The sequence below is a fragment of the Pyrus communis genome, chromosome 1, assembly GCF_963583255.1.
Source record: "Pyrus communis chromosome 1, drPyrComm1.1, whole genome shotgun sequence".
In the NCBI taxonomy this organism is placed as follows: domain Eukaryota; kingdom Viridiplantae; phylum Streptophyta; class Magnoliopsida; order Rosales; family Rosaceae; genus Pyrus; species Pyrus communis.
The window spans coordinates 16,485,997-16,504,940 of NC_084803.1; the positions used below are offsets into that span (position 1 = coordinate 16,485,997).

General features: G+C 39.3%; 3 protein-coding genes and 1 pseudogene across 3 annotated transcripts; 2 read left to right on the forward strand and 2 right to left on the reverse strand.

Annotated features, from left to right (window-relative positions):
* Positions 1–2,073: 2,073 nt before the first annotated feature.
* Positions 2,074–3,213, forward strand: LOC137712868 (uncharacterized). Its single transcript, XM_068452084.1, has one exon. The coding sequence runs from the start codon at positions 2,074–2,076 to the stop codon at positions 3,211–3,213; it is 1,140 nt and encodes a 379-aa protein (XP_068308185.1).
* A 1,819-nt stretch (positions 3,214–5,032) lies between these two features.
* On the forward strand, positions 5,033–6,882 carry LOC137730998 (uncharacterized). Its single transcript, XM_068470035.1, has 4 exons — positions 5,033–5,379; positions 5,623–5,805; positions 5,894–6,129; positions 6,471–6,882. Exons 1-4 carry the CDS (start codon positions 5,089–5,091, stop codon positions 6,721–6,723), a joined length of 963 nt encoding a protein of 320 aa, XP_068326136.1. The 5' UTR covers positions 5,033–5,088; the 3' UTR covers positions 6,724–6,882.
* An 826-nt stretch (positions 6,883–7,708) lies between these two features.
* Positions 7,709–12,738, reverse strand: LOC137712955 (folate transporter 1, chloroplastic-like; annotated as a pseudogene).
* A 316-nt stretch (positions 12,739–13,054) lies between these two features.
* Positions 13,055–14,935, reverse strand: LOC137731008 (uncharacterized). The gene is made up of 2 exons (XM_068470047.1): positions 14,215–14,935; positions 13,055–13,380 (listed from the first exon to the last, which is right to left on the reverse strand). Exon 1 carries the CDS (start codon positions 14,795–14,797, stop codon positions 14,216–14,218), a length of 582 nt encoding a protein of 193 aa, XP_068326148.1. The 5' UTR covers positions 14,798–14,935; the 3' UTR covers positions 13,055–13,380; position 14,215.
* Between the last annotated feature and the right edge of the window lie 4,009 nt (positions 14,936–18,944).

Genomic DNA, 18,944 nt, shown 5'->3' on the forward strand with positions numbered 1-18,944 from the left:
TAACCATTTAAAACAAAATCATAAACTAAAAAAGAGCAAATTATGCGTTGCCGCAAGTTAACGCTTGTGGGAAGAGGCTAGTGATAATAATATTTGAATCTATGTCACTAACATTTTGGTAGGGTTTCGATCTGTTAGTGACTTGGTGTTTAAGAACATTTGGGTTGGCTTAAGTAGCGTGGGAATTTGAGATTGTTGAGAATGAATATCAAACTGATGAAATGAGGGACTTTGCATGTGTTTATAAGTAATTAAGTTACTTTTTATATTGTCAATTGATTGATTTTCTGGTAGAATATCAACTTTTGTTAGGGATAATGATAAAGAATTACGATAGTTCTAGAATTTAATTTTCTCGTGGTTAGTTTGGCCCTAATACAGAGAGTAAGAAATTTTCCTAACTGACGTGTTATCTTAATTTTAAGAACATATTTACTTAACAAAAATGAAAGAATAGTAGAACTTAATTTAAATTATTAATCAATCTATTACATTTCGTCTTTCCGTGTATTTAACATTTCTCTCACTATCCCATCATTTTTTTTATTCTACATCTTTATTTGAATATGAAAACAATAACTATAAACTTTATATTTTTGCAAAGGGACATGACCTACTCAACGAAGGACTGGAACGGCTCAAACTACAAGTCTTGTTATGTATCTCAAATTCAATAAATCACATATTTATAGTCTGCGAGCCTTGGTGTAGTGGAAAAGCTGCTTCTTTGTGAACGAGAGGTCATTAATTTGAGTCATATAAGCACTTCTTTTTTTTTTGCAAAATAAAGGTAAGACTGTCACATCCCAGACTCCAACCTCTCGGATATTGTCCGCTTTGGCATTCTGGGCCTGGACTATGTCGCAGCCACCCAGCTACCGCACGGTTTTGTTCTTGTGGACCGTAGTCCACAAAAGGCCTCTCTGAAGTTAAAGCTCTGGGCATGGATATATAAGGCCCAAAGACCACGCCCTCACGGGCGATGTGGGATACTACAAAGACTGCGTACTGTAGACGTTCCCCCCCTCCCCCTCCGACTCTCGCACAATAGAAAAATTTGTTGGATTGATATTGTCCTTTTTAAACATATTTAAGCCCTACAGCTTGCTATTGCTAAAACTAGTTTTGTAGTTTTAGAATTTTCAGTTTAACCAGCCTTTTATTACGAGCGAAATTACTACTCTAAAAGCTAAACTAAGGGATGAGGAGAGTATTTGAATCTAGAGTGAACTGAATTGAAAAGAAATTCCATATTCATCAAGGCAATCCACCATTTTTTTTAACAAACAATAATATCTACACTAAGGGAAGAAGGGTAGAGGAGTGAGCTAAGCCTCACACTAAATGATATGAAAGTTGATGATTAGATTATTACTTAAGTATTCATAAACGTGCTCATTTTTATCGGTGGCATATAATTTAGTTTGTAAATTTTATCTACAAATTTAGTCTATCTAGCATTATTCTTTAAATATTATTTATAAATAAGAAATAACTTCGATTGATGTGCTCGAATGCAATTAATTAAAAAAAAATTGCAAAACTAATAAATGCAATTAATATTAAGTTGCAAGCTCCATTTTTATTCTCTCTCAAACATTAATAGGAAAGTAATTTTTATACGCCTTTTAGCTGCTCATGGACTTTTTTAAATTTTAGTCTTCAAATTAGATAAACTAAATGAGCATGATATACCCAATTAAACAGGTTAAAATGAGGTGTGTTTATCATTTTCTTATTAATATATTGCCAACCAATTAAAATTCTTTTCCAAGTGCGATTAATATTGTCCTCCTATATATTTCCTTAAACAAATTTTTTTCTTAGTTGTATAAGCTAATTACATACTCGATTTGCAATTTAATTGGTGAGCACGCAAATATTTTAACCAAAAGGCCAAGTCGTATCAGGATAGGATTTTGGGGTTTTTGGCTTGGGCAGCAAGTATAACCAACCCATCAGCACCTCTATAAATCGGGCTGATCAAGGCATCAGAAACCCTAGCCTCTCTCTGTCTCTTGGTATTCAGCAGAAACCCTAGCAAACACTTTATTCACTTTCTTTGTTTCAATCATGGCCCAGTTCTCCAACTCCTTCGAACTGTTGGGTGCCAGAGATTTCCAGCAACTCATCGTTGTGGTTGATGAGAGGACTGAGGGCTCGTTCCTGGAGGAGTCGAAGAGGAAGGCGGCCGAGGAGGAGAGGAGGAAGAAGGAAGAGGAGAAGCAGAAAGTGCGACTCGATATTCAAAAAAAATTATGTTACGGAGGACAAAGGAATTCTACTACTGGATCCTACGACAGCGGGAATCGGTATAACCAGCAGCGGGATTTCAATTCACATAGATTTTCTTCTAGGCCTAAAACCGAGGATGCTATATCTGTGTCTAGTACTACTAGTGCTGTGTCGCAGATATCTTTTGGGACGGTTAGTAATGGCGGTTCTGGCGTTGATTTGAAGCGAAATATCAATGGGGTGGAGAAGGAGGAGGCTGAAGCTGTTGTGGAAATCCAACAGGAAGAGCAGGGGGATAAAGCCCCGGAGCAGGCAGATAAAACCCCGGAACAGGGTGACAAAACCCAATTGGAGAGTAATGGGGTCAACGAAAGCAGTAGCAAGAAGAGTTCTGAAGGATTTGTGAGGCGAAAAATAAATGGGAGTGTACGGAGGAAGATGAAGAAGACTAAAAGCAAAGGATGCGAGAATGGAGGAGCTGCCAATGATTCCAGTGCCGCTGCAACTGCTGCTGCTCCAACTGCTCCCCATGAGAAAAAGTTTACTCGTGTACTCACTTTGAAAGAGTATGAGAAAATGAAGGCAGAGAAGGACAAACCCACCGTTGTCCAGCAGCCCTCGAAGTCTGAAGATCAACAACAGCATCCTCAATATCGCCAGCAGCACCCTGCATATCATCAGGACCACCCCGCATATCATCATCAGAACCACCCTACACACGATCAGCAGAACCGCCCTAAATATGGCCAGCAGTATCCTGCATATCAGCAGAACCGCCATGCATATCACCAGAACCGCCCTGCATATAACCAGAATAATGCAGGTCAGTTTAATAAGCAGAATGACCGCTCCTGGAATCCAGAGAAGGATCGAAGAGGGAAGCAAGGGTTTGAAGGAAATCGTTCACGGCAGGCAAAGCCAAAGGCTCCGTTCGAGTTGGATAATATTGCTGAATTTCCCTCCCTCAAAAGTAAATAGTTTGTATTCCCTCAGGAGGAGAGGGAACTGCGTGAGGATTTCCTAGATGACGGGTAGAAGTGCTAATAGAGGCACGATTTTGGATTGTGACGAAAACTGGTTCACTCGAAATAAAAAGCTTTAGCAGTTTTGCCTTACTAATTTTCTTGTTACATAATGTGTTTTAAGCTTTAATTCTTTGGCCAAATCAAGATGGTTTCAAATCCAGCCACAGTAGCAAGAGTTTTGCTCTAATTAAAACACCTAGTTCTTTGCTGTTGATCAGGTTGCATCACAAATTTTTCTTTATTTTAAGCTTTCATTCACTTCATCAGAAATCATCTTATGAAGATTGATTGCTTAGAGAATTGAAACTATCTTTGTATGCAGATAGAAACCAAATCGAAAGGTATTGCCCGGTTAGTGACAGCTAACTATTCAGTACTCATAAACTGAGGTCGTTTCTTAATATTATCCAGACTAAGATTTAAGTGAACGTCATTTGTTTTGGCTGATTTTACAACCTGATAGAGAAGTGAACTTAGATGAACTTGAGGATTGCATCAGAGGGATGTGGAAGGTCATAAACTGAATGTTGTCACGGCGTTTGGACTGGATTTCTTGCCATGCCCAGAGCTTAAGTTTTCACCTTTTCATCTCTTTTTCTCTACTGAATTTGCAGTATTCTATTGAGCAATTGTCAAAGTTTTATCTTCCAATGAATTACTGACCAAGGGAACTATTGAATATGTAAACTCAAATTCTGCCTGACCTACTGTTTCCGCTGTAACAACTGCACACCCTTGTCTCTCACTACAATACACTAAATCAATCCTCGGTTTTTAATTTGTTCCGTCAGAAAGAGTAACAAAGGTTTTCGATTACTTATATTCTCTATCCCTTATGCATATAACCAGAAGTTCATTCAAACAATGAACTTGGTATGCAATCCAGATCCTCAATAGTGAGTGTGTTATTAATTTGTTTTACATTCTAGGGAGAATATATGAGGGATAAATATAATTAACATGCTAAGAAAAATCGCCCGGATGCACTTGAGCGATTAAACACACATTAACAGTTGACAACTCTAGCCCGTTAGTTGGCAAGTTGTACACTCAAAGCGGATAATTTTCATCTTGTATTTGACTTCACTGCACATCGTATTTTTGCAGGCTCTTGACTTGTCACGGGTATGCAAACATTCAGACATGCCAGCAGAAACATCCATTTTTTTTTGTTTAGATTTTGTAATAAGAATTTTCAGAATGAATAAATGCATTATTGTAGTTTATCACTAGGATATTGGACCGCATGCACTTGAAATGCAATTAATTGTATACATATTTGATATAAGATTATACTATTACCCTTGTATTTGAATTATAAAGTTTTTGTAACATAAGTGACCATAAAAGCACTTTTTGAATTGTGACCAAAACTAGTGTAATTGAAATAAAAGGTTTTTGCATTATTTTCACGAAGCATACAAAAGTGATTTTTTTTTTCTTGAACAAAACCAAAAGTGACATTTCAGAATTCTCTAGTTTACGAAAAGGGTAATTCTAATCCGAGTGCGAGGAAGCAAGCACATTGGTGACTTTTGCAGAATTTTCAAGGCTGCCTATATTGTGGACACATCAGTAAGGGTACAAGGTGTAATTAACCCTTAAAAACAGAGCAATCATAGAGATGATAAAGTACAAAATAATTGTTTTTTGTAGTGCTAAACCAACCAGCTCAAATTTATCTTCTTCGACTATTACACTATTGCCCTCAAATCTACCAACCGCGCCAACCTTTTGTCGAATAAACATTTAAATTATGTACAAACCAATCAACCATTTGTTGAATAAACCGTTGATTGAACAATCTCTCTCTCTCTCTCTCTAAACCATGGATTTCATGATAGAGGTGAATCACCAGAGGATCAAAACCAATGGAATATGGCTTCATGTAGCAGAAAAAGGGACAGGTCCTCTGGTTCTCTTGCTTCATGGCTTCCCTGAGCTCTGGTATTCCTGGCGCCACCAGATCAAATACTTGGCAGAAAACGGCTACCACGTGGTGGCGCCGGATTTGAGAGGCTACGGTGACTCTGACGCTCCTCTCAACCCCAACTCCTACACCATCTTCCACATAGTTGGAGACCTCGTTGGCCTACTTGATCATTTTGGTCAACAAAAGGTGAGAAGCTTTTTCCCTGCTGGAAGTGATTCCCGCACCACCCTTTTCTCCCATATATATTTCTGATATTTGGATTGAATAAATCAAATAAAAAATTAAGAAAAAAGGAAAAAAGAATAAAGAGAGGGAAAAAAGGAGAAAAGAGCTGTGCAGAAATCATTTTCCTTTCTCGAACCCAAATTAAATTATGTATGTGGGGGGTTTAAGGATTTTTAATCTTATGTTATGCTGTGATTTGAGAAGGCATATGTGGTGGGACATGATTGGGGAGCAGTTGTTGGTTGGAATTTGAGCTTGTTTAGGCCTGATAGAGTGATAGGGCTGGTTAATCTATCAGTTCCATACTTTCCAAGATCTCCAACAACCAAAACTACCGAAGCCATAAGACAATTTTTTGGTGATGGAAGCCATGTCATTCAATTCCAGGTACTTACCTGAACGTGCGGTCGAAATTCACTATCTGACAAATATATGTATGCATAAGTCACTTAATTTTCGTTTCTTGGCTGAGAAGGAACCAGGAAGAGCAGAGAGAGCGTTCGCGAGGTATGACTATATGACAGTGATGAAGAAGTTCCTGCTGGTAACCAATAAAATGATAGCTCCTCCAGACATGGAGTATATCGATTACCTGGAGACACAGTCGTCATTGCCGCCATGGCTAACTGAAGAGGATATCCGGGTCTTCGCTGAAAAATTTGAGGAGTCTGGATTCACCGGTCCTTTGAACTACTACCGCGCAATGGACCTGTAAGTGTACAAAAACTTCCCCATTTATTCCCAAGCTAAATTGTTCTTCAAAATATGCTTAAGGTACAAACATCATATGGTAGGAGACATATTTTATTCCAGTAGGCTATTAGAACATAATCAAGTTGAGCCTAGAGAACTATAGAATATTTTTTTTATTCGACTTATCTAAACTACGGAAAGAGAGATTCAAAATTGGGTGCAGAGGGAGAACACACTTGCCTACGCCCAAATTTGCAAAGAAAGTATTTTTCTTTAGTAAAATGGAGCCAGCTCAACTGCCTGCATTATGTTTTAGTCCATGTGTTATGTTGGCTAATACTTGTGGTCATGATACACAGAACTTGGGAGCTTCTTGCGCCCTGGCAAGGATCGAAAATCATGGTACCCGTGAAGTTCATGGTCGGGGACAAAGATTTCGGGTTTAAATCAGGTGGAACAAGTGAATTTGTGCAAGGTGATGAGTTCAGGAGCCTTGTTCCGGACCTTGAGGTGGTTATTGTGGGCGGCCACCATTTCATTCAACAAGAGAACCCTCAAGACGTCTCCAGCCAAATACTTTCCTTCCTCCGTCAACATCCTGCAGATGAGTGAAATTTTCGTACAAGTGTGTTTCTGCTTGAATGATAGCTTCTGCATTTTTTATAACTTTTTGTTTTTCTTAAGACTTGTACAAGATCTGTTCATAACCTCATGTGATAAACTCTGGATTTCGGGAATTACACTTGGCATGCAAAACCGAAGCTACCAACTGGATTTCTTTTTTGTAAGGCCCTACTTGTGTGCTACTACGTCATCTGATTAGTAAAACTTTTCACGAATTTAAACGGCACGGATAACATTGATGTGCAGAGCACAAGATTGACATTGACAATGATATTGATGGATAAGTGAAAAGTTTCGTAAACATCAAAAACTACTTGCGATAAAAACTCAACTAGTTCAGAGGAAAAAAAAAATTGTGATGTAAGCGGAATTCGCATTTCCAATACAATCACAAGGGAACAGTGAAAGCACAAACAACCATATAACCAAGTCACCACTTCCCAATCATTTTACTACAAATTATACGGATCCAACTTTGGAACTACGTAGCATTTGATGCTACGACTTTTTGTTGAATTATATCGGTAGGTTTCTAAAAAATTGTAGGAGTTACCAGTTTTTTATGGGACCCCACCATTCAGTGTTTTGTCAAGAAAAATGGAGAGGTATTTACATGCTTTGCCAAAAATGCTTTCCATCATTTTGGTCAGCAGGCTACTATTTCAGATCAAGTCCTAAAGTCATGCCAACAAAGCCAAATGGGCGCCACAACCCCTACACTAGTTAATCTTACCATTGCTATTTTGCCATCGCTATTGATACAGATTTAGGCGGAGCAAGGGAGCCTTTTTCTATATCGGATTGGGCCGTATAATGGATCTCATTTTTTCAATAATTAGAATTTGGGGAATCATTCGAATGACTTTGAAAAGTCGACTCTAGCATAGGGCAAAGTAAGCAAGCCCCATTTCCTTATTCGAAGGTTTCCACTCAAATAATGTTGATGTAGAAAGAATTGATGAAGAGAGAAGCCTTATTCATTCGTTCTAGCCAATTTTAGAAATTTCAGTACGTTTTCATATACAATAAAAGTTATTGAGGCAGCAGGAACATTTTTCAGAAGATTTGGTGTGATGCCCTTGTAGAAACCTCGAACGCCCTCAAACCTACAAGCCCCAGCAGGAAAATATGAAAAGAGAGAAGTTAGCATCCATGACAAAACCAAAGGGGGTTTTGTCGAATAAGAGCAACTTAATGCCTGCAATAACTAGTTTTTTTTCTTTTCTTTCTTACTTTCATACAATATCTGCACAATCACGGGTAAATTCCATCCTTACCGTGCAGTTTCCCTCACTACATGGCAGCTATCCATATATCTTGGAATTCCTTCACTGCTAGGTCGTTGCTGACAAACGAGACATTAGAAAGTTCCAATCATTAATAAGAATACGAGCGAATAAAACAAGTAGAATCAAAAGGGGCAACTCCATAAGTTATGAAAAAAGGGATTTCGGTAATCTCTTCCCGAACCCATCGTGATAATAAAAGCTCAAACTGTTTCAGACTGGAGAACTTGCTCAAATTGAGACCACGTAAAGAGGAAAAAGATATGGACATTCCAACCTGCAATCGAGATCGTATCACCTGGAAAAAAAGAGAAGAAAAAACAAGATCATTAAAGCTGCACAAGTAATAATCTAACAAGGAAATGAACATCTAGAAGAATTTTGGACCAGTGCTAATAATATGCATTGATGCATGCCTGGAATGGATATGATAGAAGAATGGCCGCAACTTTAGATGATCCCCCCAATGCTGCATAGTCAACTTAATTCTGTGCAGAACCAATGGACCATAAGATTCCGTAACTAGATTGCTTAATTTGCAAAAGAGCCGAAAACATAATATTACAATGCAACAAACATAATTATCTTAAGAGCAACAGCCACATTTTTTTCTCTTTTACACAAATTTGTACATTCCCCTACAATTCTTTACAAATATGGGATTTCTTCATTTGGAGCGGTAAATCCTAACCAACAAATTTTCCAACCTCCGAATTGGACCTCTATAGGGAACTATACATGATATGGGAATGAAATTATAGATGGAAATAGAGCCATTCCACAAAACAGTAACTGCAATAACAGACATATACCAGCACTGTATCAGCACTTCCAGAATGCATTCTGCTTTTTTTAGACTTGAAGTTAACAACGATTTTACGGAGTTCTTCGTATGGTGTGAATTGAATAGCACCATGAGAAACCTGCTGAAACAATAAGATGACCTGTAAGTTGCAAATTCTGAAGCATGAAAGACTGAAAACTTTTTGGCACGATCGAGACATGTGTATACTATAATGTACTTAATGTCTTAACATGCGATCAAATTTAGAAATACACAATAATCGCCAGAAGCACTTCCATCTCTCCCTTTGGCATTGTAAATCATCAGATATGTCAGATACCCCCATATTTTCGATAACAAATTCTTTGCATGTTTTTTCAGTTTCGTTTTACATTGATTAACTAAAGTATTTGACAAAAAACAAAGATTAGCTCCGAAGTATAATTTTCCACAATCATTGCATGACATCACAACTATGAACATGGTACTTTTTGTAGTGAATCAGTGATGCACTGTTAGGTGTCTGTGGGTAGATATACAAGCTGTACAAAGAGAGTCATATTAAGAATAGTATAAGATCATAGACAATATCATACCAGAAAAAGACTGGGAAGAAGACCTTTATAAAGTGCAGCCCACCCTTCCTCTCTGATTATGGTTCTTAACGCATCTGGGATATGAGAAAAAAGACTTAAAAAGTGAAGTAAAACAAAGGTTACGAACATAAGCCTCATACGGTGCCCTGCAAGCCCAAGAAGCCATCGCAGCACAAGGAATGCCTGAACAACGACAAGAACTTGGACAAGGTTGGTCTTATGGAAATTATGTACCTCCTGATCTCCTGCCACCAGTTCCAAGACTCTGAGACTCCATTCAGTTTCAAGAACCTGCTGCTGCCCTACACGCCCAAGAAGCCATTGCAGCACGACAAGGCATGCCCCAACAGACACGAGAACCAGGCATAGGTTTGCACTACAGAATTTGCAACTCTGTCTCTTGTGATCTCCCACCATTCACAAGCTTTCAAGAACCTGCAACCTCATATGCTGCCCTGCAAGCCCAAGAAGCCACTGCAGCACAAGGAATGCCTGAACAACAACAACAAGAACTTGGACTAGGTTGGTCTTATGGAAATTATGTACCTCCTGATCACCTGCCACCAGTCCTGAGCCTCCGAGACTCCACTCAGTTTCAAGAACCTGCTGCTGCCCTACATGGCCAAGAAGCCATAGCAGCATGACAAGGCATGCCCCAACTGACACGAGAACAAGGCATAGGTACGCGCTATGGAATTCGCAACTCTATCTCTTGTGATCTCCCACAAATCACAAGCTTTCAAGAACCTGCAGCCTCATATGCAGCCCTGCAAGCCCAAGAATTCATTGCAGCACAAGGAATGCCTGAACAACAACAACAACAACAACTTGGACAAGGTTGGTTTTATGGAATTTATGTAACTCCTGATCACCTGCCAGCAGTCCTGAGCCTCCTAGACTCCACTCAGTTTCAAGAACCTGCTGCTGCCCTACATGGCCAAGAAGCCATTGCAGCACGACAAGGCATGCCCCAACAGACACGAGAACGAGGTATAGGTTCATACTATGGAATTCGCAACTCTGTCTCTTGTAATATCTCACCATTCACAAGCTTTCAAGAACCTGCAGCCACATACACTGCCCTGCAAGCCCAAGAAGCCATTGCAGCACAAGGAATGCCTGAAGAACAAGAACTTGGACTAGGTCGGTCTTATGGAAATTATGTACCTCCTGATCTCCTGCCACCAGTCCCAAGCCTCCGAGGCTCCAATCAATTTCAAGAACATGCTGCCTCTCATGTCTTGCAAGCCAAAAAAGTCATTGCAACACAAGGCATTCCCAAACAGCCTCCAGAACTAGGACCAGGTTGCTACTGTGAAAATCAGAATTCTGTCCTTAATGATGCCCCATCATTTCCAAGCTTCAAGCACTCAATTCAACTTCAAGAACCTGCAATTCCACAAGCCCAGCAATCCCAAAAATCCATTGCTGCTGAACAAGACCTCAACTACAAAATTGTCAACTGCGTCCCTCCTGATATCCCACCAGTCCCAAGCATCCAACACCTGATTCAAATATGCAGCAAGCCTTTTGAGAAGCAGTTGATGCAAAACGATGTGACGCGAGACTTAAGGCTGAAGGATTGTGATGTAGAAACGCATATCTTGCCGTTGTTGAAACCATCTGAAGACCCTAAACAAGGCATCTGGATCACAGCATACGACATTGCTGGTAATATGTACAAGATGAATTTCAAGGCCACAAAAATTAGCAATTATAGTTATGCCCTTACCCGTCTAGGTTGGAAACACTTCATGAAACATCATGGCCTGGTAAAGTACCGAGATTTTGTTACCCTATGGGCGTTCAGGAATGCACAAACTGGAAAGCTCTGCTTTGTCATCTGTTCGAGAAAGTTGCCAGTTACAAAACCCATCAGAAAAAAGAATAAGGCAGAATTGAGATATGGACTGCAAATGAAAAGGTCTAAATGTCAATGAAATTTCATTCGGTTCGATCCAGTTGTAAATTTGAGGTGTAAACATGGATCAAGTTCATTCTGTAAAAATGTTCCTTTCAGTTGACATGAATTTGGTTTGAAGAAACATGAAAAGTTCATCTAATTAATTTCAATTTTGTGAACACATTTATCAAAAATGCTAGATGTACAACAGCTGATGACAGTATCAGTATCAAGGTTAACAGCTGTTTAGCCGCTATTTAATTGCGCCGCTTAGGCGATACTATTTCAAGGTTAACTGGTTAGGTGAGCCACATTTTTATGAGGTGCGGCAGCGCAACCAGTATCATTCTAAGCAAAAATAGAAATATAGCTCATTTATGTCCGTTATGCAAAAGGCCACTGCCAATGATGTGCCCAACAAACCACCAACTCAAGTTATTTTCCTTCCAATTCTTCCACGACATTATCCTGGTTTATCTTTAGCACTAGCTATATAAATAAACAGAATAAGTAACCTCTAGCATGAAATGATTTACTAAGCGAGCCAAACGAACTAAGAACGGAATACTACAGACACTATCAATTTAAGGTAAGATACGAAGCAGACCGTAAAGCCTAGATTACGATCGAGTTTGATGAAGAGGAGTTTGAAGATGCAATCTTGGTTTTACTAGACACAGATACCTGACAAAATCACAATGTTGCTATAACCTATAGGTTACCATAAAGTTAACTACTCTCTACCTTCTAAAACCATTTGAATCAAACAGCGAGCGGTAATATTTTCCTCTAAAGTTCTAAACATCATTGCACCAAGAAAAACTAAATAAGCGGTCGAAATTGGAGAAAAAACTGGTTTTCTATTGCAACACCTAAAACTGATAGCAAGGATCGTATCAACATATCTTCTCAACAGCCATATGATTTCATGGTTTTAGTTCACTCATAACATTCTTCAGCAAACAAACCACCAAAAAAAAACCCAAATTGAAAGCAACCCAATTACAAATGCATTGAAAAAGTGGAACCCTTTTGGTTTCCTGGTGAAAATTTATCAAAAAACAAAACAAAACAAAACAAAAAGTTAGTGTTTGCAGGAGAAATCCGGCAGGCTCATATGCTGCCCTGCAAACCCAAGAAGCCATCGCTGGGGCGCATGGATCGTTGGATGGAGTTAGCAGCAATGTCCCTCATGATCTCCCACCAACAGCAACTGGGCCAAGCCTCAAACATTCGATTCAATTTCAAGAACCTGCAGCTCCACAAGCCCTGAAATCCCAACAAACCATTGCTGCTGCACACAAAAAACCAAAACTGGAACCGCGATCTTATTATGAACTTGACAGCTACGTCCCCCCAGCAATCCCACCAGTCCCAAGCATCCAACACCCGATTCAAATACGTAGAAAGCCTTTTGAGAAGCAGTTGGCACATGGCGATGTGACGCAAGACTTACTAAGGCTGAAGAATTATGACACAGAAAGGCATGTCTTGCAGTCGTTGAAACCATATGAAGATCCTAAACAAGGCATCATGACCAGAGTGTATGACATAGCTGGTAATGAGTACGATCTGATGTTGCCAGTTTTTAAACCCCTCGGAAAAAAGATAAAAGCGGAGTTGTTGAGACATGAACTGCTGCATGAGAAGGTCTACAAAGTCAATGACATTTCTTTCAATTCGATCAAGTTGTATACAAGAAGTTAAACTGTTCCTGGAAGTTTACATAATTTGGCAACGTAAAAATCATACTCAACTTTGTGAATCCATTTATGAAAATGCTAGGTCTACAACAGTTGGGAAAATAAACATAATGAAGTAGCCAATAGGACTGATTGTAACAAATCGAACAAAACTTCTGCAGATACATTATTCTAACTCAAAGAAAGATATCTAAAGCAGCTCTATCATTGAATGCTTTCAAAAAAATGAATGCTTTCCATCATGAAGATCTCCAGTAGTCTTCTAATAGACTAGGTAAACTGCACTTCCACTGTGATGAATCACTATTTTGCTACTCTACATTTTAACAATCCTTGCTACCCGAGCCTTGAATTTCTTCACGCTTCTCTCCTCCTAGAGAGCCACCAAAAGAAAATGCACACGTTAGGTATTGAAGTTGCATAACCACAATGAACCAGAAAAGAGTGCGGTAACATGCAAAGATAACAAGTGCTGTCAAAAGCCATTTCCTGAAACCATTGACAAGTAATTTGGCTGCTTAGATGACACTATTGTGTGCTTATGTGTGTGCTGCAAAACTGCGTGTGTAGCCGTATGCACATTTGGACGTGCTACAATTGGGCAACCAATATCATTCTACACTAAAACATATATAGATCTTGCATATTTGTGCCGATATATCATTTAATAAGCCACTTCCAATGATGTATGATGTACCTAACAAATCACTCACTCAAATTATTTTCCAAGGTAAGCACAGACTTTCCTACTAATTCTTCCACGACATTCTCCAGCTCCCCAACAAAGTCATGATATAAAGCCCCAGATACAAAGGAAATCTATTTACTAATTAGAGACTGGATGAAAACGGGATTCGGGACACGACTTGAAACTCATAGTGCTTATATAGCATCCTTAAAGTCTCGGTGACCTTTACAAAGGAACAATAGCCGAGAGGTTTCATAACTTTCATTAATGTGAAAAATCAAGCAAGCAGCTTTGTTAAGCCCCATTGACAAATTCATCATTTCCCGCATTTTTGTTAATCATACTACGACAACTGGAATTGTAAACCAGCATACTACGAAAACTTTCTTGGGTTTAACGATACCCGAAAAAAAATGAAAAGCTCAAAAAGGGTTTATAGCTCCTAATGCCAAACTATAATGCACACCACACATTCAAATTCAAAATCACAAAACGCAGGAGCAGAATTGCAGAAATTACCTCACTCCATAGAAACTTTGGCACCAACTTCCTTCATCTTGGCAACAATCGATTCGGCCTCCTCCTTCGTAACCCCCTTCTTCAACAGCGTAGGTGCCTTCTCCACCAAGTCCTTGGCCTCCTTCAGCCCCAAATCCGTAAACGTCCTCACCTCCTTAATCACCTTGATCTTCGCGGCAGCATCGAAAGAATCGAGCTTTACATCAAACACCAACTTTTCGGCCTTCTCCTCGCTTTTGGCCGCCCCCGCTCCGCCCTTGCCGGATCCTCTCAAGCCGCCGAATCCCATCCCGGGCATCATCATCACCATCGCCGGCATCTCCTTCACGCCCAATTTCTCCCTCAGAACCTCCGTTAGGTCCGAGACTTCGAGCAAGGTGAGGCCCGAGATCTCGTCCGCGATCGCCGATACTGCCTCGGACGGCGGCGGCCTTTGCTCCGGTGCAGCGGTCGTGTAATTGTACACTACATGAGAGAAAATCTGGGGTCTCGATTGGAGAGATGAAATGGGATTAGGATTTTGGAGGTTTACGGTTTTTTGAATGCGGGAAAAATGTGGGGAAATGAATCGTAAATATCTCATTTTGCTGGGGTCGGGAGTGCGATTTTAGGAATTTGAGGAAGTTATCTGAGCATGGCGGTTGTGGGAGGAGCATAGAATTTCAGAAGGTTGGAGCGTCCATGGCTTTGAAGCTCTGAGAAGAGTGAGAGAATGACTGGTATGGCGCGAGTGGGAGTAACCCGAAGAAGCCTGCAGGCTTAAACCCTACAGGGACGAAGGCTTAAGTTTGGGCTTTGTGAAGTAAAAATCGCTTACGAGCCCAAATCCGTTTTTAGGCCCAAGAGCATCACGTTCCTCTTTGTACGTGATATCCGTTCTTTATTGAAGGACTGACTATCCATGTGGTGTCAAATAAGAGAATTTTAACGAAACACTTTAGTACTGTTTACTTTTAACGAAAAATCAAAATTTTACTTTGGAAAATTTTATATGAACTCACCTAACCTCTTTTTACACCCAACTTAAATTTTAAATGTGAAGTTTCTTTTTTACCTTATTGCATAATTACCATAAAGTACAAGATAAAATTAACTATAAAACTAAAATTTATCAATAAACCCACACCTTATATTACTCTCACACAATCTTTCTCTTATGTTCTATTTTGCCTAAAATACTAGGATTCTCTCAGATAAAATAAGTTATTTTCGATTTGTGCAAGTTTTGTTTTTCAATTAATTCTACATTAATTCCGTTTGTAAGATTTGAAGGTATAAACTCACTAGAATCTAGACAAAGTAAAAGTGGCAGACTAGAAGATCATCGGTAAAATGTTTCTTTTTTCTTCGCACGCTTGTTCGTGCCTCTCCTGGTTCAACTTGATAGGCAAATTTTATATGCTTTTGTTGGAGTTGTAATAATATTTTTTTGGTTATGTCTGTGAAATTGTAGAATTGGTGATTTTATTGATACAGCGAATACAAGGATTTATTGTAACAACCCGTCCTGAATTTGGCGAATCGAAAGGGTAAATTAGTAATTTTCACTTTGGTTGTGGGATATTTGTTTGAGATGTTGCTTTATGGCCTTAATTGGTGTGCCCAAGAGGGTGCCACCCTTTGAGTTTGTCCCCCAGCCCACTTGTTCGTCCTTTCTCCCCCTCATTGTGACACTCTCTTTCTTTCCCCCTCACTTTATCTATTCTCTATGTCTCTCCCTCATCTTTTTTTCTCTCTTCGAGCTCACCACACCTCACACAACGAACTGTTAACGACGACACTACCTCATCAGACCTGCACCACCGTCTGAACCTTGTTGTCTCAACCCCAGGCCAAATCTGTAGACCTCTTGCAGTGGTGGAGTCGTTGTTTCTGGTTTTCCCTACACACTCTCGTAGTAGGAAGGTGCTTAGACTCCTTTGGGTTGGGCTTAGGGTTTGATTAAGGTAGATTTTAAGTGGTTTATACTTGTTAAATGCAGAAACGGCTTAGGGAAGAACTTCCCAGTTTCCGGCAAGGGAGTCCGAGACTTGTAGGCCGTTTTCTGGCCACATGATAGGTACAACATATTTCCTCTCCTCTGTAGCTTCATTTTGGTCTATGGTATGACGTGTAATTGTGGAGTTTTGGGTTGACTAGAGCTTCAAAGCTCCAGCATTCTACTTCGTGGAGACCGACTGACCCATGGCCTGAAAATCGAGTTAACTCGACTCGTGCACCCCCAACCCAGCTTCCTGGCCCAAACCCGATTACCTTAAACCCAATCTAACCCAACACCCAGCCCAACCTAATTACCTAGCCCAACCCAACATCCCTCAGCCCAACCCTTATATAATGTAGCTGGCCCACAAACCCATGTGTAACTAGGCCCAACCCAATTGTACTCAGCCCAAAACCCAGTTTGGAACCCAGCCCAACCTAGTTGGAAACCCAACCGACCCGACCCACAACCCATGACTATTGACTTGACCCGTTGATTGGATCTAACTTGTTGATTGTTGACTGGACCATTGACTTCTCAATCAACGTTGATCGTTAATCGATCAACGTTGACTTTTGGTTGACTTTTTTGGATTTTTGCCTGGGACCTCTCTTAGGGTAATTCGACGTCCTGAATCCATTTATGTCGTCTGTTTCCTGAAATTCAATCGTTATGGTAGAGTTTTATTAATTGGTACCTTTATGTGCTTAGGTGTAATTGTTTATGGCGTTTCCATCATCTCTAGTTTGCACAGCTCTTTAATGGCGAAGTATCTATGAGTGGACCTCTTCTAAAATGCATGATTTTACTATTAGAAATGCATACATGAAAAGCATGATTTATTGGTTACATTTTATGAAACATTTATGAGTAAATTGGTTTTACGCTTTATGAAATATCATGCTTTATCGACTTTACATTCCTTGTAGTATATATGATTGATGACTATATACATACTTGTGAACGTGGTTTTACGATATGATGTTTTAGCTACTAAACTCCGATTAAGATATATATATATTAGAAATATTATGTTAATGTTTTTATGTACTTACTTAGTGGTTATTCATACAATTTGACTACAGGCGAATGATACTGCCTACAGGTGAATGATACTTATATATGGCTTCGGCCGAGCATTTATAGGTGGCTTCGGTTGGGCATTTGGTTGGTGCCTACGGGCGGAAGATATTTATATTGGTTACGGCTCAACGTTGGTTGGTGCCTACGGGCATAAGATATTTATATTGGCTACGGTCGGGTGTTTGGTTGGTGCCTACGAGCGAATGACACTTATATATTGGCTTCGGCCAGGCGTTTGTAGATGGCTTTGGTTGGAAGATATTGATTGTGGCTTTGGCTGGGAGATGTAATGCCTTGGGACGAATGAAGTTATATATATGCCTCATGCTACTACTAATAAGCAACCTATATACAATATATGTTTTATGAAAGGTTTTACGGCATGCTAGGGTTTTCGGAAAAACCTATTACTTATTATGCTATACAAGTTTTTTAAACCTGGGGGTTAGTACGTTAAAGATTAACTGTTTTATTACTACTTATATATCAACTTGGTCCTTTTATGTTTTGTTTTGCACCCCCTTAGGATTTAGAATCAAGGTGTACAATCTCGGCGTCAAGGCATTCATGCATCAGCATCTTCGAGTCCTCTTGGTGTAGGACCCATCATTTTGTTCATTCAATATTATATTATTCATTTTTAGTGTCTCAGATTAGTTGTATGCTCTGAACACGATCCACAATTGCATATTTATTATAATTAAATTTACAAGTTTTATTTATGTCGGTTAATTGTTTTTAGTTCGCATGCATCCTAATATGGCTTTGTCACCTTTGGGTGTTGGCCAACACATGCCTACCCTGATGTTTGGTGAATATTAGGGTCGGGCGTGTCATTTATACAAACAGTTGGAAACTATTCCAGGTAAAAGAATCCTAATTGGAGATTATGTTTAGAGTGGGAATGTGATAGATTCAGTTTCTGAACCTTTTATATACTGTGATTTGGTCAGTTGTGTTGCTCTTTAATCTCCGAACTTTAAAATCCTAGCTTTATTTCGTAGTAACTTCATTCATTTGAACCATTTCAGTACTGGCTTCCTATTTTTGTCTGTTATTCTTCTCGCTTTCGAAACTTGCCTGGCTCTTGTTCGAAAATTTGGCACGATTAATTTGCCATTCTGGGTTCATATAAATTGGATAATAGCATGTTGTTTCTCTTATCTAACTTGTCTGAATTCGGTTTTGGCTTCAAAAGATTCAAAACCTAGTCCCCAAGATTGTTTATGCTTGTTATTGTCCACATGGACAGTTCAACGGTTCTAAATTCTGATAAATTTGTGTTTGATGCTAAGAGTGGTGTGTTCTTGCAAAGCGATGGAAGATTGAAAGAAAATGCAACGGATACGTCGGAAGGTAAAAACTTTAGAGGAGAGAATGTATGCTTTGAGTTTTATTTTTTTATTTTTTGAATGGGTATAAAGATAATTTTACATATTGATTGGGTTTGTGAGGGTAATTTAGGTAGTAAATTTAGGTTTAAAGAGATATTGAGAGTATAATTAAAAATAATATGGGTGTAGAGAGTAAGTTGGGTATAACGAGAGGTTATGTGGGTTTAAATAAATTTTTCCCTTTTACCTTTCCCTGGTACTATTCACTACACCTTTATTTGTCATTTTTTATTAAAACTAAAGTTTTTATGGATTTTTCATTAGTTTTCCTG